The sequence below is a fragment of the Oncorhynchus clarkii genome, chromosome 28 (assembly GCF_045791955.1).
Source record: "Oncorhynchus clarkii lewisi isolate Uvic-CL-2024 chromosome 28, UVic_Ocla_1.0, whole genome shotgun sequence".
In the NCBI taxonomy this organism is placed as follows: domain Eukaryota; kingdom Metazoa; phylum Chordata; class Actinopteri; order Salmoniformes; family Salmonidae; genus Oncorhynchus; species Oncorhynchus clarkii.
The window spans coordinates 41,433,737-41,457,314 of NC_092174.1; the positions used below are offsets into that span (position 1 = coordinate 41,433,737).

Genomic DNA, 23,578 nt, shown 5'->3' on the forward strand with positions numbered 1-23,578 from the left:
GAACTTTTTTATAGTCCCGTACCCCTTCAAACATTCAACCTCTAACTGCATACCCCCTCTAGCACCAGGGTCAGCACACTCTCAAATGTAGTTTTTTTGCCATCATTGGAAGCCTGCTACACACACACTATACGATACATTGATTAAACATAAGAATAACAGTTTTTGTCACAACCCGGCTCGTGGGAAGTATAGGACCAGGGCACAAATAATAATATAAAAATAATCAATAGTTTTGCTCTTTATTTAACCATCTTACATATAAAACCTTATTTGTTCATTGAATATTGTGATTAACTCACCACAGGTTAATGAGAAAGGTGTGCTTGAAGGATGCACGTAACTCTGCAACGCTGGGTTGTATTGGAGAGAGTGTCAATCTTAAATCATTTTACACACACAGTCTGTGCCTGTATTTAGTTTTCATGCTAGTGAGGGCCGAGAATCCACTCTCACATACAGTGCCTTGCGAAAGTATTCGGCCCCCTTGAACTTTGCGACCTTTTGCCACATTTCAGGCTTAAAACATAAAGATATAAAACTGTATTTTTTTGTGAAGAATCAACAACAAGTGGGACACAATCATGAAGTGGAACAACATTTATTGGATATTTCAAACTTTTTTAACAAATCAAAAACTGAAAAATTGGGCGTGTAAAATTATTCAGCCCCTTTACTTTCAGTGCAGCAAACTCTCTCCAGAAGTTCAGTGAGGATCTCTGAATGATCCAATGTTGAGCTAAATGACTAATGATGATAAATATAATCCACCTGTGTGTAATCAAGTCTCCGTATAAATGCACCTGCACTGTGATACGATACTGTGATGAACTTCTTCCATTTTCTAATAATTGCGCCAACAGTTGTTGCCTTCTCACCAAGCTCCTTGCCTATTGTCCTGTAGCCCATCCCAGCCGTGTGCGGGTCTACAATTTTATCCTTGATGTCCTTACACAGCTCTCTGGTCTTGGCCACTGTGGAGAGGTTGGAGTCTGTTTGATTGAGTGTGTGGACAGATGTCTTTTTTTTTTATACAGGTAACGAGTTCAAACAGGTGCAGTTAATACAGGTTAATACAGTGTTTCCTGGACTCCTGGACATGGGAGGAGATTTTAGACGGACAGGGACCCTGGAGACAGGCTGGGGAATATCGCCGCCCCAAGGAAGAGCTGGAGGCAGCTAAAGCGGAGAGGTGGCGATATGAGGCAAGGCAGCGCAGCAGGCACGAGAGGCAGCCCCCACATTTTTTGGGGGGGTGGCACACGGGGAGATTGGCGGAGTCAGGCGAGAGACCTGGGCCAACTCTCTGTGCATACCAGAAGCAGCGGGATACTGGTCAGGTGTATCGCACGGTGTCTCCAGTGCGCTCTCATAGCCCGGAGTGCTATAGGCCACCCCCCCGCAAGTGCCATGCGAGAGTGGGCATCCAGCCAGGGCAGATTGTGCCAGCTCAGCGGGTTTGGTCTCCGGTACGCCGTTTCGGTCCAGGGTATCCTGCGCCGGCTCTGCGTACTGTGTCTCCGGGGCGTTGGGAGGGTTCAGTTTGCCTTATGCCTGCGCTCCGCCCGTGCCTGGCGAATGTGGGCATTGAGCCTAAAGGAGAGGTGTGATTGGTAAGCACCAGATCTCCAGTGCTCCCCCACAGCCCGGTTCGACCTGTGCCTGCACTCTGGAGGGGCCGGGCTAAAGTGGTCATCCAGCCTGGAGGAGTGGTGCCAAGGCTGCGCACCAGAGCTCCAGTGCTCCCCTACAGCCCGGTTCATCCGGTGCCTCCTCCACGCACCAGGTCTCCTGTAGGTCTCCCTAGCCTGGTGGGCCGTGTGGCAGCCCCACGCACCAGGCGGTCTCTCCGTCTCCTCCTTCCAGGTTCGCCCTCCTGTCCGGAGCTGCCAGAGTCGCCCTCCTGTCCGGAGCCTGCAGTGCAGCCCCTCAGTCCAGTGGCGCCCTCCAGTCCGGGGCTCTCTACGAGGGCCTTCAGTCCAGGGTCGACAGTGAGGGTCCCCGCTCTAGAGGCGTCACCTAAGTGGGCCGAGCCAGAGGTGGAGCGGGGTCCACGTCCCTCACCAGAGCCGCCACCGCGGAGTAATGCCCACCCAGACCCTCCCCAATAGGTTCAGGTTTTGCGGCCGGAGTCCGCACCTTTGGGGGGGGGATACTGCTACGCCCTGACCGTAGAGAGCTTTTTATGTCTCTATTTTTGGTTTGGTCAGGGTGTGATTTGGGTGGGCATTCTATGTTCATGTTTCTATGTTTTCTATTGCTTTGTATTTGGCCAGGTATGGTTCTCAATCAGGGACAGCTGTCTATCGTTGTCTCTGATTGGGAATCATACTTAGGTAGCTTTTTTCCCTCCTTCTGTGTGGGATCTTGTTCTTCGTTTGTGACCAGGTAGTTTGCACAACGAAGCTGTTCGGTCGTTGTTTTCTTTATTGTTTTGTTTTGTCTAAAAGTTTCACTTCAATCAATAAATATTATGTGGAACTCAAGGAACGCTGCGCCTTGGTCTCATCCTTCCGACGACAGAAGGTATATTCTAAAAAAATGGTGTATATGTACAAACAGTATGTGTATGTGTAGTATGTGTATATATTTACCCCAAAAATATATGGGGGATTGGAAATTATGTAGACAATTACATTGATGGAAGCAACAATCCACCCGCAATATTAGAGCTGATCCATCCCCTGAAAGAAGGAAAAATTACAATAACATAAAAAAAATTGAAACTCTTGGAGGACAATAGAAGTTAATATATAACATATTATTTAGAGGTTATATTTTATTCTTCCATAGTTGGTGAGAGCTCTGCAATCAAAGTATCAGTGCAAACTTCACTCGGGCTCTTTAGCCCATTAGCTACAAATGCTGTACTGAATTGATTACAAAATTAGCAACTAATTAACTCTAGTTACTCCTGCCCTGTCAACCTGCCAGCCCAGCTTAACGCTAGTTACTACTGCCCTGTCAACCTGCCAGCCCAACCAGTCAATGGGGACAACATACTAGCTTTAACCATCAGCAAAGCTAGCCACATGAGAGACAAAGGATTAATAATACTAAACAAAAATATAAACACAAAATGCAACAATTTCAAATATTTTACTGAGGTACAGTTCAGATAAGGAAATAAGTCAATTGATATACATTCATTAGGCCCTAATCTATGGATTTTACATGACTGTAAATACAGATATGCATCTGTTGGTCACAGATACCTTTAAAAAAAATTGGCCTCACAATGGGCCTCAGGATCTCATCACGGTATTTCTATGCATTCAAATAGCCATCAATGAAATGTGTTTGTTGTCCATAGCTTATGCCTGCCCGTACCATAACCCCACCATCACTATGGGGCACTCTGTTCACAACGTTGACATCAGCAAACAACTCTCCCACACGTCGATATACACGTGGTCTGCGGTTGTGAGGCCGGATGGACGTACTGCTAAATTCTCAAAAAGGACGTTGAAGGTGGCTTATGGTAGAGAAATGAACATTCAATTCTCTGGCAACAGCTCTGGTGGACATTCCAGCAGTCAGTATGCCAATTGCACTCTCCCTCAACTTAAGACATCTGTGGCATTGTGTTGTGTAACAAAACTGCATATTTTAGAGTGGCCATTGTCCCCAGCATAAGGTGCACCTGTGTAATGAGCGTGCTGTTTAATCAGATTCTTGATATGCCACAACTGTCAGGTGGATGGATTACCTGTATCTTGGCAAAGGAGAAATGCTCACTAACAGGGATGTAAACAAATTTGTGCATAACATTTGAGAGAAACAAGCATTTTTTGTTGTTGTTGTGCGTATGAAACATTTCTGGTATCTTTTATTTCAGCTCATGAAACATGGGACCCACACTTTATATGTTGCATTTATATTTTTGTTCAGTGTAATTGAATGTCCTTACAGTACCTGGAATCTAATAATAGAATTTAAGTGGGATCTAGGAAACCCAGGAGACTTGTCCCCGGCTGACCCTGGCAAACGTTATCTCTCATCCAGGACTAGTAATGAATGTTATTTGTCCAATCAAACATTTTATTTCATGCATTCAGTCACCTCCTCGTGCAAGATATTCATACTTTCCATATCACTGAACCATTAACAATATCTTGATTTAATTGTCTACTTATTAAATTACACCCATAATTAAAGTCATAGTATTGCAGAGCTGTTTGTATTTGTATTCATTTTGGATCTCTGGTGACATGTCTTGTGGGGTATGAATGGGTGTCTGAGCTGTGTGCCATTAGTTCAAACAGACAGCTCGGTGCATTCAACATGTCAATACCTCTCATAAATACAAGTAGTGATGAAGTTAATCTCTCCTCCACTTTCAGCCAGGAGAGATTGACATTAATATTAGCTCTCTGTCGGGCTGCCCTGTCGGGCTGCCCTGTTCTGAGCCAATTGCAATTTTCCTAAATCCCTTTTTGTGGCAACTGACTGAACATTAGTCCAAGTGCGACAAAACTAGGGCCCGTAGGACCTGCCTTGGTGATAGTGTTGTTAAGAAGGCAGAGCAGCACTTCTCTCCATTTTAGCTACTGTTGTATTAATATGTTTTGACCATGACAGTTTACAATCCAGGGTACTCCAAGCAGTTTAGACACCTCAACTTGCTCAATTTTCACATTATTTATTACAAGATTTAGTTGAGGTGTAGGGTTTGAGATCAACCGTAAACATACAGCATCGGGAGAGTTGTCATAAATATACCTTTCTTTACCAAAACATGACATTGCAGCGGTCAGGCATAGGGACACACATTTCACATGATCCTGTGTGTTTCTCCATGCTGGATGTTCTGTTTGGAACTTCTGACATAAGAGAACATCTCCGGTGAAGTCCTTTAGGCTCATTAAGGTGAGGGTTGATCTTTGTGACACTTAGCTTCCTCAGCTTTAGGCCAGCCAGCTGGCTGCAGGGAAACCCATAGCAGGGGCCAGAAAGAGATAGGCCTTATAGGTCCAGCAATCTAGGTACAGCCCATTCCACCTTTGACAAGGTACCAGGGCTGGGAGGCCAAACCTGGGTTACTATGGTGAAATTACATTATTACATGCCACCTGACTGTGTTGGGACGGCATTGGTGGTCAAGATAAGTATATACATTGTTATTAAAATATATGCATTGTTATTAAAATATATGAACTGTTATTTGCTTACATACATAGTTAGTATTTACATTGCTACTTACTTACATAGATAGATATGATCCCAAATATATGTTACTGATGCTAAATAGAACCTAATGATGCTAACTTAACACTGACTTATTTCATCTCAACTCAGGAAATTTAGTTAACAAAGCTAGGTAATACTATTCCATACAATAAAATACAATAAAATACAACTTCACATGTCACATTAGCGAGGTAACTCTGGTTATTTAAAATCATAACTATGTCCATACGTGTACAATAAGGCAAAGGGTGGCTACTTTGAAGAATCTAAAATGTTAAATATATTTTGATTTGTTTAACACTTTTTTGGTTACTACATGATTCCATATGTGTTATTTCATAGTTTTGATGTCTCACCCTAGTTTTTCATAGTTTTGACTCACCGTTGAATGAGTAGGTGTGTTCAAACTTTTGACTGGTACTGTATAAAAAAAGCAACAAAAACATTTCGTTTTATGTTTAAATGACTCTTGCCTTAGTCAGAGTATTGCCGTATTCTATATAATATATCATTGTTCGTGTGGCAGTAAGCAGGCATTGCTCATTTCTCTTATATCCTAACATTCTTTTCAAAATGCACAAGTACTCTCTATCCTGGTTATGTTCAAACAAACCAGCCTGGCTAGAGGAGAATAAAGCCAATTTATACAAACCATAATGGAAGCAAGCCATATCAGGGTTCAGAAAAGCTGTGCCAAAATGAAGAGCCTACCCTTGGATTAGAGTGTGAGAAGTGATAGAGAGGTGTCATGTTTCTTATACATGTATAATGTCACTTTGGTGCCATGAACTTAAGATAATTAAGTTCATTACTGATGTTAACTTAACACTGACTTGTGGCGTGGTAAGTGAGCTATTAACTCTAGGTAACACAATATTCCATACATTGTTTTAAGTTTTTAAAGCTTAACATTTTACATCAATGGGGTATCTATTTGTAAGTTGAAATGGCTAACCTTAGACTTAATTTATTCCAGGTTCCATTAAAAATTATATATTTATATAGTGTTTACATGACACGGGCCGTACTCAAGAGTATAATCATTTTCAAGGAAATATACCATTATAAATGCACATGTATACATAGTCATTGTTCATTTCTCTTATAACCCAGCTTTCTTTTCACAATCCACAAGCGCTAAAACAAGGGTTTATTAGAATTAATTTGCTTCATGTCTTTCCCGTGCAGGCCAGTTTGTGTCCAGCCAAAGCATACTTCATCGCTGTATATCTCTGTATATTCTCTCATATATTGTGTGTAATGAAGGGATTACAAGAACCATTATCTTTTAAACAATAGATTTTCTGAAAGAAAGTTTTGTCAAAGCCTTCATTAGCCGAGACCTCCCTCTGAGGTTTGAATACAGGCCACATTTTGCAGCAATTACTTGACCAGAAAACAACTGCCAATCATTCTTAAAGGGGAAGGATTCCAATTAATAAACCTCTTAAATACTTTGGTTTCCCTCAGCATCTAGTGAACAGTCAAACAGACAGTGGCTATAGCCAGAGGGGAGGAACTCCATTGAGTGTTCCTACTTAGTAGTTATCGTTGAAGACTTTGAAGGACTTTATCCGGGGAGGTTGGGAGGAGCAGGTGCACAGCTAACGGAACTCCCATCCGCTGTCATTTGCAACTTGTCGGACAGAGGAGCCACAACTCACGGCTCAGCATTGTAAGAGGATGTGTGTAGTATAACTAAGCTACCTGTATAGAGGTAAGTACATTTATAAATGTCGCTAGTGATTATTGCTGTTTATTTTGAGTTGATAGTACTATTACTACTTAGTTACAACTACTTGTTGTTAAAGATACCATTATTGTTAAGATATTTCTTTATTTATTTCATTGCCTCATGTTTTTCCAATTTCATAAGGCGTACTTTATCTGAATGCATATATTGTGAAGTGGCAGGTAGCCTAGTGGTTAGAGCGTTGGGCCAGTAACTGAAAGGTTCGCTAGATTGAATCCCCGAGCTGACAAGGTACAAATCTGTCATTCTGCCCCTGAACAAAGGCAGTTAACCCACTTTTCCTAGGCCGTCATTGCAAATAAGAATTTGTTCTTAACTGACTTGCCTAGTTAAATACAAAATTGCTTGTCCTACAATCTTTAAAAACGATCAAATACATTTTTAGGGTGGAATTAATTATCATATTTATTCATAGACCCAAATATCAAATATAATGTATGATGTAATCTAGTCATTTTATATCCGTTTTGCTGATAAATGTAGCTAGCCCGAGTGGCACAGAGGTCTAAGGCACTGCATCTCAGTGCTAGAGGCATTGCCACAGACCCTGGTTTGATTCCGGGCAATATCACAACCAGCGGTGTTCAGGAGTCCCATAATGTGGCGCACAATTGGCCCAGCGCCGTCCAGGTTAGGGGAGGGTTTGGCTGGGGGGGTAGGCCGTCATTGTAAAATAAGAATTTGTTCTTAACTGACTTGCCTCGTTAAAAATAAGTTTATTTAAAAAACCCTGTTCATCATTTCAGATCAGATTTTTTTAACTAACCAGAAAATGTGTATTGTTTTTAAACATATTTATTTAAGGAAATTACATATATTTTAATATATGCTTTTTCATTAAAAAATAATAAAACATCTTTATTGATGCATGATTCAGATTTTGACCCTTAAGTAAAAATATAACTTATATAAATATAAATATAACTTCATGCAAAATAACTTTTGCATGAAAACAATACAGAAAAAAAGTTCAGGTTTGGTTTCTTTCAGTCATGCATGTATCATAAAGAATAAGGAATTTCAGATGTGAATTAAGCATATCAACGACAAATATATCCAGAGTTTTCCAATTAAAGGGTAATTACTTGTTTACTGGAGTAACATTCTAGCTATTCTATCATTGCATTTGCACAATACTAACAAGTGGCATATATGCACATTCATAACCAAACTGTCAGTTCAGCAAGTAGTGTGTTGATGATACCAACATGTCTAACTCTCCAAACTCTGTTTTGCAGACTGACAGGAAATCCAAGGACACAATTCTGCTCTGGCTTTTTCTCTCTTGATATAATCCCTATGTGACAAATGACAACCTGTAGTGCTGTCTGTCACGTGTCCAACTATATCTGAGGGTGGCCCCTCAGCAGTAGGAAGAGATCCTCTGGTTACATTTGTCGATGGATACCTTGGGAATGGTGGGCGACGGCTGCCTGTCACCAGACAACTACCATGACATGCTGAAGGGAGGGGGGTCTAGCGGAGGAGGCCGGGTCCACAGCATCGATGTGATCTTGGGCTTCAGTAAGGACCAGGACCCTCTGCTGACCCCTGTGGGGGACGTGGGGGTCCATAATGTGGCCACTGAAGGCCTGGAGGACCACCAGGGGAAGCAGGTCAAGTCAGACCCCTACGGACAGCTGGCCAGCCTGGGGGACAGCACACAACACTCTGACTTCCACGGTCAGTACACTGGTTTTAATTGAATGATTGCATTTATTACATAATTGAATTCACATATTCAGAGACTTATGTCAATTTTCATTGATGTGATAATGATGTGGTATTGATGTGATAATGATGTGATATTGTCGTGATATTGATATGATAATTGTGTGATATTGATATGATAATGATGTGATATTGACGTGATAATGATGTGATATTGGTGTGATACTGGTGTGATATTGACATGATAATGATGTGATATTGATGTGATAATGATGTGATATTGACGTGATAATGATGTGATAATGATGTGATATTGACGTGAAAATTATGTGATATTGACGTGATAATGTGATATCGATATGATAATGGTGTGATATCGATATAATAATGGTGTGATATTGATGTGATAATGATGTGATATTGATGTGATAATGATGTGATATTGACGTGATAATGATGTGATAATGATGTGATATTGACGTGAAAATTATGTGATATTGACGTGATAATGTGATATCGATATGATAATGGTGTGATATCGATATAATAATGGTGTGATATCGATGTGATATTGATGTGATAATGGTGTGATATTGATGTGATAATGGTGTGATATTGACGTGATAATGATGTGATATTGATGTGATAATGATGTGATATTGATATGATAATGGTGTGATATTGATATGATAATGATGTGATAATGATGTGATATTGACGTGATAATGATGTGATATTGATGTGACATCTGACGTGTCACGAGAGACAAACTATAACAGCACAAGGACAATGACATGGGGGGGTTAAAGGGGAATATATGTTGGTCACAGATTGGAAAACAATACTTGGACGTTCCCTTTTCTCCAGTCGAAGGAATAGTCATAATGTTTGCTTAGATAACCTCATCCTGGAAGAAAGGCAAAGTCCAGGGACAGTTGAAAGCACACTGTGGTAACCTCATCCAGGAGGAAAGGCAAAGTCCAGGGACAGTTGAAAGCACACTGTGGTAACCTCATCCAGGAGGAAAGGCAGGGACAGTAGAAAGCACACTGTGGTAACCTCATCCAGGAGGAAAGGCAAAGTCCAGGGACAGTTGAAAGCACACTGTGGTAACCTCATCCAGGAGGAAAGGCAGGGACAGTTGAAAGCACACTGTGGTAACCTCATCCAGGAGGAAAGGCAGGGACAGTTGGAAGCACACTGTGGTAACCTCATCCAGGAGGAAAGGCAGGGACAGTTGAAAGCACACTGTGGTAACCTCATCCAGGAAAGGCAGGGACAGTTGAAAGCACACTGTGGTAACCTCATCCAGGAGGAAAGGCAGGGACAGTTGAAAGCACACTGTGGTAACCTCATCCAGGAGGAAAGGCAGGGACAGGAAAGCACACTGTGGTAACCTCATCCAGGAGGAAAGGCAGGGACAGTTGGAAGCACACTGTGGTAACCTCATCCAGGAGGAAAGGCAGGGACAGTTGAAAGCACACTGTGGTAACCTCATCCAGGAGGAAAGGCAGGGACAGTTGAAAGCACACTGTGGTAACCTCATCCAGGAGGAAAGGCAGGGACAGTTGAAAGCACACTGTGGTAACCTCATCCAGGAGGAAAGGCAGGGACAGTTGAAAGCACACTGTGGTAACCTCATCCAGGAGGAAAGGCAGGGACAGTTGAAAGCACACTGTGGTAACCTCATCCAGGAGGAAAGGCAGGGACAGTTGGAAGCACACTGTGGTAACCTCATCCAGGAGGAAAGGCAGGGACAGTTGAAAGCACACTGTGGTAACCTCATCCAGGAGGAAAGGCAGGGACAGTTGAAAGCACACTGTGGTAACCTCATCCAGGAGGAAAGGCAGGGATAGTTGAAAGCACACTTTTGCTCAGGTTCTTATTTTTGGCAAAGATTCAGAGACTAGAACACTACAGTACTGGACTTTACATTTCTAGCTACTTTTATACTTGATGTACTGAGTATTTCTCCCAGAACAATACTGGCATGACATAACAATTATCTATCACATTAACATTACAACATAGTGAATTAAGGAGACCACTTTTGCTGCCTTCCTCGCATGCTTGTTACCAAGCCAATGATCTGATGATAATCTCAATTGAGCCTCAATTGATTTGGATTAATGAATTTAACAAACTGATGATGGGATCTACCATCCATCAACCACGTGAAGTGGGGTTTCAACCTCACCTTGTTTCCTGACAAAATTAGATCTGGTACTTGGGTGAGTGGAGAAGCCAAGTAAAGTCTCTGTGTAGATTAGAACTGGCCAGCCTAGGGCACACGTGGACACTCAGGTTTAACAGGTGGCATCTGTCCTCATGGGATTACTGGGCCTGAGGAATGCAGTGAAGACAATATGACATCACCCGCCGAGAAAGAAGAGGCCTGCAGCTTGCATTGCTTTTAGGCTCTGTTGCAATATACAGTTGAAGTCGAAAGTTTACATACACTTAGGTTGGAGTCATTAAAACTTGTTTTTCAACCCCTCCACACATTTATTGTAAACAAACTATAGTTATGGCAAGTCGGTTAGGACATCTACTTTGTGCATGACACAAGTATTTTTCCAACAATTGTTTACAGACAAATGATTTCACTTACAATTCACTGTATCACAATTCCAGTGGGTCGGAAGTACACATACACCAAGTTGACTGTGCCTTTAACCTCTTGGAACTCCAGGGGCAGTATTTTCATTTTTGGAAAAAAAACATTCCCGTTTTAAACGGGATATTTTGTCAGGAAAAGATGCTAGAATATGCATATAATTGACAGCTTTCGATAGAAAACACTCTAACGTTCCCAAAACTGTAAAGATATTGTCTGTGAGTAAAACAACTGATGTTGCAAGTGAAAGCCTGAGAAAAATCTAATCCGGAAGTGCCCCAGGTTTTGAAAGCGCTGCGTTCCAATGACTCCCTATTTGGCTGTGAATGTACCATCAACGAGCTTACACTTTCTACGTATTCCCCAAGGTGTCTACAGCATTGTGACGTAGTTTTACGCATTTATGTTGAAGAATAGCCGTAGGCGGCCACATTGCGTAAGTGGTCACATGGTGGCTCCGAGAGAGATTCTCGCATAAAGTACAGAGGTAGCCATTACTCCAATCGGTCTTAGAGAAAAAGGAATTGTCCCCGACGGATATATTATCGAATAGATATTAGAAAAACACCTTGAGGATGGATTCTAAACAACGTTTGCCATGTTTCTGTCGATATTATGGAGATGATTTGGAATATTTTTCAGCATTGTGGTGACCGCAATTTCCGGGCGATTTCTCAGCCAAACGTGAAGAACAAACGGAGCTGTTTTGCCTACAAAAATTATATTTTGGGAATAAATTTACTTTGGCTATCTACCTGGGAGTCTCGTGAGTGAAAACATCCGAAGTTCATCAAAGGTAAACTATTTAATTTGATTGCTTTTCTGATTTCCGTGACAAGGTTGCCTGCTGCTAGCAAGGCATAATGCTATGCTAGGCTATGATAAACTTACACAAATTCTTGGCTGTAAAACATATTTTGAAAATCTGAGATGACAGGGTGATTAACAAAAGGCTAAGCTATGTCTCAATATATTTAATTTGTGATTTTCATGAATAGGAATATTTTCTAGGGATATTTATGTCCCCTGCGTTATGCTAATTCATTTCAGGCGATGATTAAGCATGCGGGTTTGGGAAAACAGCTTGGAAAATTCCAGAAAATAATGTCATGGCTTTAGAAGCTTCTGATAGGCTATTTGACATCATTTGAGTACCTGTGGAGGTATTTCAAGGCCTATCTTCAAACTCAGCGCCTCTTTGCTTCACATCATGGGAAAATCAAAAGAAATCAGCCAAGACCTCATAAAAAAATTGTAGACCACCACAAGTCTGGTTCATCCTTGGGAACAATTTCCAAAAGCCTGAAGGTACCACATTCATCTGTACAAACAATAGTACGCAAGTATAAACACCATGGGACCATGCAGCTGTCGTACCGCTCAGGAAGGAGACGCGTTCTGTCTCCTAAAGATGAACGTACTTTGGTGAGAAAAGTGAAAATCAATCCCAGAACAACAGCGAAGGGCCTTATGAAGATGCTGGATCTATATCCACAGTAAAACGAGTTCTTAATCAACATAACCTAAAATGCCGCTCAGCAAGGAAAAAGCCACTGCTCCAAAACCGCCATAAAAAAACCAGACTATGGTTTGCAACTGCACATGGGGGCAAATATCGTACATTTTGGAGAAATGTCCTCTGGTCTGATGAAACAAAAATAGAACTGTTTGGCCATAATGACCATCGTTATGTTTGGAGAAAAAAGGGGGAGGCTTGCAAGCCGAAGAACACCATCCTAACCGTGAAGCATGGGGGTGGCAGCATCATGTTGTGGGGGTGCTTTGCTGCAGGAGGGACTGGTGCACTTCACAAATTAGATGGCATCATGAGGTAGGAAAATTGTGTGGATATATTGAGGCAACATCTCAAGACATCAGTCAGGAAGTTAAAGCTTGGTCGCAAATGGTCTTCCAAATGGACAATGACCCCAAGCATACTTCCAAAGTTGAGGCAAAATGGCTTAAGGACAACCAAGTCAAGGTATTGGAGTGGCCATCACAAAGCCCTGACCTCAATCCTATAGAACATTTGTGGGCAGAACTGAAAAAGCGTGTGCGAGCAAGGAGGCCTACAAACCTGACTCAGTTACACCAGCTCTGTCAGGAGGGATGGGCCATAATTCACTAAACTTATTGTGGGAGGCTTGTGGAATGCTACCCAAAATGTTTGACCCAAGTTAAACAATTTAAAGGCAATGCTACCAAATACTATTTGAGTGTATGTAAACTTCTGACCCACTGGGAATGTGATGAAAGAAATAAAATATTAAATAAATCATTCTCTCTACTATTATGCTGACATTTCACATTCTTAAAATAAAGTGGTGATCCTAACTTTTACTAGGATTAAATGTCAGGAATTGTGAAAAACTGAGTTAAAATGTATTTGGCTAAGGTGTATGTAAACTTCAGACTTCAACTGTATATCTTAAGAAGCATGCTAGTGCTGAAATACACAGTATATTCAATGCCTTACACCTTTTACACTAAATGGAAACAAAATAGCATATAGTCCACCTTTCTAACCATGTTAAAGTGAGGCCTTTCTTTAAACATGGAATGTTAGCCATGTGGAAGTCCACGTTTGGTACAGTAAGTAGAACTGGCACTGCCGGATTAACAGAAAGGCTCATGACAAACATCCTCTTCTACTGTTTACCTGCAGAGTCAGGCCTTTTCTCCAGTGATAAGTGTGATGGGGACCTGGGGGACCTCCAGAAGGGGTTGGACAGCGACAGGGGGAAGTCACCTGAGCCACCAGAGGAAGACCACCCCAGGAAGAAGCACCGGCGTAACCGCACCACCTTCACCACCTACCAACTCCATGAGCTGGAGCGGGCCTTTGAGAAGTCCCACTACCCTGACGTCTACAGCAGAGAAGAGCTGGCCATGAAGGTTAACCTCCCAGAGGTTCGCGTACAGGTATGGCACATCCGGCTAACTACTACTACCAGTACCAATTAACTACTACTACCAGTACCAATTAACTACCAGTACCAATTAACTACTACTACCAGTACCAATTAACTACTACTACCAGTACCAATTAACTACTACTACCAGTACCAATTAACTACTAATACCAGTACCAATTAACTACTACTACCAGTACCAATTAACTACTACTACCAGTACCAATTAACTACTACTACCAGTACCAATTAACTACTAATACCAGTACCAATTAACTACTACTACCAGTAGCAATTAACTACTACTACCAGTACCAATTAACGACTACTACCAGTACCAATTAACTACGACTACCAGTACCAATTAACTACTACTACCAGTACCAATTAACTACTACTACCAGTACCAATTAACGACTACTACCAGTACCAATTAATGATGTCTACCAGTACCAATTAACGACTACTACCAGTACCAATGAACTACTACTACCAGTACCAATTAACGACTACTACCAGTACCAATTAACGACTACTACCAGTACCAATTAATGAGTACTAATTATATTGCATGTACTGTTGCCTTTGCCTATCTAGTACAATATACTAATAATACTGTCCAGGTATGGAGCCTCCTGCTGTCTACTATCACTATACTATTAATCAATCAATCAAATGTATTAATAAAGCCCTTTTTACATCAGCCGATGTCACAAAGTGCTATACAGAAACCCAGCCTAAAACCCCAAACAGCAAGCACTAGCATTAGCACTGGCACTACTACTAAAGTTACTACTACTTTTACTACTACTACTACTACTAAAGGTACTACTACTACTACTACTACTACTAAAGATACTGCTACCACAACTACTACTACTAAATTTACAACTTCTACGACTACTACTACTAAAGTTACTACTACTACTGCTACCACTACTAAAGTTACTACTACTACTAAAGTTACTATTACTACTACTAAAGTTACGACTACTACTAAAACTACTACTACTACTGCTAAAGTTATTACTACTAGCACTACTAAAGTTACTATTATTAATACTATTATTATTACTACTACTAATACTACTACTACTACTACTACTACTACTACTACTACTACTACTACTGCCATCAAGCGCTATGATGAGACTTTCTCTCATGAGGACCACCACAGGAAAGGAAGACCCAGAGTTACATCTGCTGCGGTAGCCATGCTGGTTAAGTGTGCCTTGAATTCTAAATAAATCACAGCCAGTGTCACCAGCAAAGCACCCCTACACCATCACACCTCCTCCTCCATGCTTCACGGTGGGAACCACACATGCAGAGATCATCTGTTCACCTACTCTACGTCTCTCTACCAAAAAGCTCAAATTTAGACTCATCAGACCAAAGGACAGATTTCCACCAGTCCAATGTCCATTGCTCGTGTTTCTTGGCCCAGTCAAGTGTCTTCTTTTTATTGGTGTCCTTTAGTAGAGGTTCCTTGGTAGCAATTCGACCATGAAGGCCTGATTCACACAGTTTCCTCTGAACAGTTGATGTTGAGATGTATCTGTTACTTGAACTGAAGCATTTATTTGGGTTGCAATCTAAGGTACAGTTAACTCTAATGAACTTATCCTCTGCAGCAGAGGTAACTCTGGGTCTTCCATTCCTGTGGCGGTCCTCATGAGAGCCAGTTTCATCATAGCACTCGATGGTTTTTGCGACTGGACTTGAAGAAACTTTCAAAGTTCTTGACATTTTCCGGATTTACTGACCTTCATGTCTTAAAGTAATGATGGACTGTTGTTTCTCTTTGCTTATTTGAGCTGTTCTTGATATAATCTGGACTTGGTCTTTTACCAAATAGGGCCATCTTCTGTATACCACCCCTACCTAGTCACAACACAACTGATTGGCTCAATCGCATTTAGGGTCACCTGCTACTGTCCTCCCTTCCACTGGCATACTGTTATGTTCAGCTCATAGTGTCTCCTGCTACTGTCCTCCGTTCCACTGGCATACTGTTATGTTCAGCTCATAGTGTCTCCTGCTACTGTCCTCCCTTCCACTGGCATACTGTTATGTTAAACTCATAGGGTCTGGATGACCACTCCCTCTTTCTCTCTCTCTCTCTCCTAAAAAAATAGCTTATCCTATAAAATTAGCGATTTCCAATAGGATTTTGTGTCACCTCTATTGGAATCCCATTGAACTACTTTTGTTCTATTGTAAATCTAAAGTAATCACAGTGGATCCTTCAGGATTATCGCAGTCCTATGGGATTTTGTGTCACCTGTATCAGAATCCTGTTGGAATTCTATTGGAATACTTTTTTCCTATTGGGAATCAAAAGTAATCATAATGAACCCTAAATGATTCTTGCAATTCCATAGGATTTTGCATCACCTCTATCAGAATCATATTGGACTACTTTTTTTACCCATTGGAAATCAAAATGAATCCGAATGAATCCTATAGATTTTTAATAAATCTTGTAGTATTTTGTCACCCCAATCAGAATCTGACAAAAAATCAACTTTTTCTCTTTATTGAACACCATTCAATTATAGATTGCTGTCATTAGTTACAGTACAATACAACAGCCTTAATTACAACATGTTTGTTGATTGGAAACAACAGTTTACATTTAACTATATTAATTGATGTTATATTCCACCTGTAAGAAATCCTGTCCCTTACTAACGATGTCACAGCAAGCGTGAGCTCGCAGTATTAATTAGCATAACTCCAAAGTTCAGCTCACCACCTGTGGCTGTGCAAAGAATCTCCGGTTTTCTGACTGTTTTATCATTCACTGTGAGTACATTATTTGTTTCCTGACAAATTTGTCAACGTTTTAATCGTATATTTTTTGTTACACCATTTTATGCACTCGTTTTATGCTAGAAACAAACTTACTATTAGCCACATTTTTCTTGTCAGCTGACTAGCTGACTAACTAAGTTGTAGCCGTTTTATGCTAAAAACAAACTTACTGTTAGCCACATTTTTCTTGTCAGCTGACTAGCTGACTAACCAAGTTGTAGCCATTTGTACCGATACACACGGCGTAGCATGGCTTAACATGATCACGCCCCCAAGTAGGTACAGCCACAGGTAGAACAATGTGCCAGATATTTTACCGGATGTATAAATGTGAAGCATCTTGTATGCATTTCTCATCGTTGAAACATTTGTTCTCAATACAGTTTTCTGTTCCTACAACTCGAATCTGTTGCGAACAGAGTGGACTACGTTTTGTCAATTTTACCCGTTGCCAAAGTTTTAAAAAATGGCGTTGTTTAGAAGCAGTTCAAGGGCGAATTGAGTTATTGCACACTCGCACTTCACAGAGTACGCGTTCCCTAACATAAATATGCAAATACATGCTAGAACGCCCCAATAGCATTTCACTAGCTCATGCTTGGCTCTGCCCCCCTCTTTGCTTGTTCTGCCCACTATGACCCACTTGTTCCCATTGGAAACGACAGGCTGTGGTCTATCTTGGGTTAGTTATAAATCATCTTTGGTGTAGCCGAAGGGTACTCCAATGTTAAACTGTCTGCATTACCCAACAACGGCTGTATGCTTGTTTTTATCGTTCTTTAAATAATGTGGATATGCATGGTTGGTCATTTTTAACATACTGTGTCGTCTTAATCAACAAACTACTTCATACATAAAAACACTATCATTCGAAACCAGGTTAGACGAATCTCATGGTTTCAGGCTATTACTCCGTGATGATGATGGAAAGCGTATAATGCACTGTAATGAACTCTACTGTATTGAACTCTACTGTACTATACTGAACTCTACTGTATTGAACTCTACTGTACTATACTGAACTCTACTGTACTGAACTCTAATGTACTGAACTCTACTGAACTAAACTCTACTGAACTGAACTCTACTGTACTGAACTCTACTGTACTGTACTGAACTAAACTCTACTGTACTAAACTCTACTGTACTATACTAAACTCTACTGTATTGAACTGAATTCTACTGTACTGAACTCTACTGAACTCTACTGTACTGAACTCTACTGTACTGAACTCTACTATACTGTACTGAACTCTACTGTACTGAACTCTACTGTACTGCACTCCATTGTACTAAACTCTATTGTACTGATCTCTACTGTACTGTACTGATCTCTACTTTACTGTACTGAATTCTACTGTGCTGAACTCTACTGAACTCCACTCTACTGAATTCTACTGTACTGTACTCCATTCTACTGAATTCTATTGTACTGAACTGTACTGTACTATACCGATCTCTACTTTACTGTACTGAACTCTACTGAACTGTACTGAACTCTACTGTACTGAACTCTACTGAACTCTACTGTACTGTACTATACTGAACTCTACTCTACTGAATTCTACTTTACTGTACTCCATTCTACTGAACTATATTGTACTAAACTGTACTGTACTATACTGATATCTACTTTACTCTACTGAACTGTACTGAACTTACTGTACTGAACTCTACTGTACTGTACTCTACTGAACTCTACTGTGCTGTATTGTGACGTACTAACTGCTGAAACATGAGGAGAATGACATTCAAATGCATAATTATGGATTTCTGTGTAATACGGATTATGGTCCTATGATGTAATTCCGTTACCGGGTGTAAATCCTCTTCACTTACTGTAGTTCAATAACCAAAATATATTTTTTTAAACTCAAGTTGTCATGTCATGGCTGACGCGCCGTTATTTCTGCAGACATTTGTTCATCTTAATTTGGAGCAGATATTTAACACAGGGACACTGGAAGTCAATCTTAAATGAATAATTGTTTATTGTCAGCAAGTTGGATAGGTCGCAGTCAAACTTAGATACATAAAGTACCGGTCTGAAATGAGCTCTAATGGGGCAGTCCCCGTTAGTTCTCTTGTATACTGCAGACAAGTCATATTTGTATGATTTAGCTTATTCATCATTAATTCATCATTAACATCTGCTTCATTCATTTGACCGACCAATACTGGGTCATGCATGTGACAGACCAATATCTCACCAGGCTTCTTCTTTCTAAGCTGAGACCTTGAAACTGAGATATCTTTCGTTCTCAAAACAAGGGCCTGGGCGTACTGCCAAATTGCAGATACTGATATTGAGGGTTTGTTCAATCACGCATGAACACAGAAATTGGTTATTAGAAAAGCACAAACAGAACACAGAAATTAACGAAATAGAAAAGCACCTACATCAATTTTTCCATCACAGTTGTCACATAAATGTCACGCCCTGGCCTTAGTATTTTGTGTTTTCTTTATTATTGTGGTTAGGCCAGGGTGTGACATGGGTGATTATGTGTTTGTCTTGTCTAGGGGTTTTGTAGATTGATGGGGTTGTGTTTAGTGTAGTATTCTAGGTAAGTCTATGGTTGCCTAGAGTGGTTCTCAATCAGAGGCAGGTGTTTATCGTTGTCTCTGATTGGGAACCATATTTAGGCAGCCATATTATTTGGGTATTTCGTGGGTGATTGTTTCCTGTCTCTGTGTTTTGCACCAGTTAGGACTGTTTCGGTTGTTCCACGGTTTCTTATTTTGTATATGTATATTGTTCACGTTATCATCTTTATTAAAGATGTTCAACCATAACCACGCTGCATTTTGGTCCTCCTCTCCTTCCCAGGAAGAAAACCGTAACAATAAAAACCTAATGGATATTTCACCATAATTCCCTTACCAAAGTTTCCATCTGCACAGTTATTCCACTAAATTTGTGTTTGTACCTTTTTTTTGTGGGAATTGTTAAAAGAAGTATCACACCCATTTACTTTTTCCACATTTTGTTGTTACAATTGAGATGTTTTTCTACTGGCCTAACTACAATACCCCATAATGTCAAAGTGGAATTATGTTTTTAGAAATGTTTACAAATGAATTTAAAAATAAAAAGCTGAAATGAATTTATACACCCAGTCACTACAAAGATACTGGCGTACTTTCTAACTCAGTTGCTGAAGAGGAAGGAAACCGCTCAGGGATTTTACCATGAGGCCAATAGTGACTTTAAAACAGTGACAAAGTTTAATGACTGTGATAGGAGAAAATTGAGGATGGATCAACAACATTGTAGTTACTCCACAATACTAACCTAAACAACGGTGAAAAGAGTTGGGGTATACTTGTAATCGTTAAGGTCTAGGGAGTTTTTTTCAGGATAAAAAATAACTGAAATGGAGCTAAGCACAGGCAAAATCCTAGAGAAAAACCTGGTTCAGTCTGCTTTCCACCAGACACTGGGAGATGAATTCACCTTTCAGCAGGACAATGACCTACCTACAATCTACACTGGAGTTGCTAACCATGAAGTCAATGAATGTTTCTGAGTGGCCGAGTTACAGTTTTGACTTAAATCTATTTCTTTTTTATTTTCTCCCTAATTTCGTGGTATCCAATTGGTAGTTACAGTCTTGTCACACAACAAAATGTGAAATAAGTTAAGATGTATGAATACTTTCTGAAGTCCCTGTATAGTTGTATGGTTTGTTAAACGTTGTTTGGCATGCCTTTTCAAGTTAAAGCGTAATTATGTTACCTTGGAGACTACCATAGACTAATATGACTATATCTTGTCCGTGTCCAGGTGTGGTTCCAGAACCGTCGGGCTAAGTGGAGACGTCAGGAGAAGATGGACTCCAGCTCCTTGAAGCTCCACGACTCCCCCATGCTGTCCTTCAACCGGTCGCCCATGCCCTCCAACATGGGGCCCATGTCCAACCCATTACCCCTGGATCCCTGGCTGGCCTCGCCCATGTCCAGTGCCACCCCCATGCATACTATCCCTGGCTACAGGGCCCCAGGGCAGGGCCCTCATCTTCAGCCTGCCTACCCCAGCCACTCCCACAGCTTCCTCAACAGCCCCCCAGTACATGGTGTGGTGCACCAGGGGATGGTGCAAGGAATGCAAGGGAGGCAAAGCATGCAGTCAATGGCTCCGCCTCCCTACCAGTGTCACCCTAGCTTCAATGATAACTACCCTATGCATGAGGAAGTGGAACGTAGCTCCAGCATCGCAGCGCTGAGGATGAAGGCTAAGGAGCACCTTCATTCCTTGGATAAAACCTGGCAGCACATGTGATCCATTGGAGAGGAGATGTTCTGTATGAAGGCTGTCAACATGTGATTGTAATCACAAAAACAAAGACGTTCTGTATAAAGGATGGTCAACTTCAACACGTATGATTGTAATCACAAAAACAACGACGTTCTGTATAAAGATGGTCTCTATTTTCCTGGATATCAATTGAATAGGGGTGGCACACATCCTGATGGAGAGAATATGTGGCACCTTGTCAACTTGTTGAGTGACTTGTGAAAACAGAACTGATGATCAATTTATCATCAAGCTTTGATGATCGATTTATACTCCGGATTCAATTGAACTCGCACTGTTGTGGTCTTGCGATGGCGGGCTGGATTGTTGACCAATATGTCCCCCTATCAGTGGAAAGGGACAGGAGAGACATCTAATACTGCGGAATTCCATATTAGGGCCAGGAGTTTTCCTGACCATGTGAGCTGACTACAATAAGAAATTCTCCTGGCCTAGATGAGGCAATATTATGACCTGACCAGAGAGATCTCTTGGCCTACATGAGGCAGTATGAGCTGAGACAGTGACTCCTAAAATGTTCTCAGAAGACTCAGTCCTGGCGGATCGAGGTTGAGTTGAGAAAATCCTCTATCTTGGGTAATCTGTCACGCCTGCTAATTTGGTCGGACAACCGCACCACTTAACACCTAATTAACAGTTTTTAAAGCGATTAACCTCAGGTTAACAATTGATGGACAGCTGCCCTCAGAGTCTCCCTGAAACCCCTTAGATCCTATTCAAGGCCTGATAGTCAGTCACATCCTTTCCTCCTCTCCTTTCCTAATTTCCTTTCCTCCTTCTCTATTCCTCTCCCATTGTTTTACAGAGATGCTGCTAGATTGTTAGTTTCTGTTCATACACACACCACACTAGGATTTATACATTAGAGTGTCTGACAGACTACTACATGTGTGGTGGTGTACAGCGTTGGGGTTAACCTCTCTGGCACCAGTGGGACGGTAGCGTCCCACCTCGACAACAGCCAGTGATATTGCAGGGCGCCAAATTCAAAACAACTGAAATCCCATAATTAAAATTCCTCAGACATCAAGTATTTTATACCATTTTAAAGATATACTTGTTGTAAATCCAGCCACAGTGTCCGATTTCAAAAAGGCTTTACGACGAAAGCACACCAAACGATTATGTTAGGTCAGCACATAGTCACAGATAAACACAGCCATTTTTCCAGCCAAAGAGAGGAGTCACAAAAAGCAGAAATATAAATCAAATGTATCACTAACCTTTGATGATCTTCATCAGATGACACTCATAGGACTTCATGTTACATGTATGTTTTATTAGATTAAGTTCATATTTATATCCAAAAATCTCAGTTTACATTGGCGCATTATGTTCAGTAGTTCCAAAACATCTGGAGATTTTTGCAGAGAGCCACATAAATTTACAGAAATTCTCATAATAAACATTGCTAAAAGATACAAGTGTTATGCATGGAATTTTAGATCCACTTCTACTTAATGCAACCGCTGTGTCAGATTTAAAAGAAACTTTACAGAAAAAGCACACCATGCAATAATCTGAGTACAGAGCTCAGACACAAAAACAAGCCATACAGATATCCGCCATGTTGTGGAGTCAACAGAAGTCAGAAATAGCATTATAAATATTAACTTACCTTTGGTGATCTTCATCAGAATACACTCCCAGGAATTCCAGTTCCACAATAAATGTTTGTTTTGTTCGATAAAGTCCATCATTTATGTCCAAAAACTTGATTTTTGTTTGCGCATTTAGCCCAGTAATCCAAATTCATGAGGCGCGATCACTAGGTCCAGGCAAAGTCAAAAAGTTCTGTTACAGTCCGTAGAAAGATGTAAAACGAAGTATAGAATCAATCTTTAGGATGTTTTTAACATAAATCTTCAATAATGTTCCAACCGGAGAATTCCTTTGTCTTCACAAATGCAATGGAACGCAGGTAGCTCTCACGTGTGCTCGCGTGATCAGCTCATGCCACTCTGGTAGACCCCTGACTCAATCAGCTCTCATTCCCCCCTCATTCACAGTAGAAGCCTCAAACAAGGTTCTAAAGACTGTTGACATCTAGTGGAAGCCTTATAAAGTGCAATATAACCCCACAGACACTGTATATTCGATAGGCAATGACTTGAAAAACTACAAACCTCAGATTTCCCACTTCCTGGTTGAATTTTTTCTCAGGTTTTTGCCTGCCATATGAGTTCTGTTATACTGACAGACATCATTCAAGCAGTTTTAGAAACTTTTGAGTGTTTCCTATCCAAATCTACTAATTATATGCATATTCTAGCTTTTATAGCTGAGTAGCAGGCAGTTTA

General features: G+C 40.9%; 1 protein-coding gene across 1 annotated transcript; it reads left to right on the forward strand.

Annotated features, from left to right (window-relative positions):
* Positions 1-6,776: 6,776 nt before the first annotated feature.
* LOC139387199 (retinal homeobox protein Rx1-like) lies at positions 6,777-21,739 on the forward strand. Its single transcript, XM_071133268.1, has 5 exons — positions 6,777-6,907; positions 8,182-8,626; positions 13,897-14,153; positions 20,748-21,663; positions 21,719-21,739. The coding sequence occupies exons 2-4, from the start codon at positions 8,344-8,346 to the stop codon at positions 21,240-21,242; spliced, it is 1,035 nt and encodes a 344-aa protein (XP_070989369.1). The 5' UTR covers positions 6,777-6,907; positions 8,182-8,343; the 3' UTR covers positions 21,243-21,663; positions 21,719-21,739.
* Positions 21,740-23,578: the final 1,839 nt, after the last annotated feature.

Excerpts from the sequence above, each read along its gene's own strand:
- LOC139387199 (XM_071133268.1), top strand. The coding sequence starts at position 8,344 with ATGGATACCTTGGGAATGGTGGGCGACGGCTGCCTGTCACCAGACAAC. Across the intron at positions 8,627-13,896 it reads ACAACACTCTGACTTCCACG|AGTCAGGCCTTTTCTCCAGT; the intron begins GTCAGTACACTG and ends GTTTACCTGCAG. Across the intron at positions 14,154-20,747 it reads TCCCAGAGGTTCGCGTACAG|GTGTGGTTCCAGAACCGTCG; the intron begins GTATGGCACATC and ends GTCCGTGTCCAG.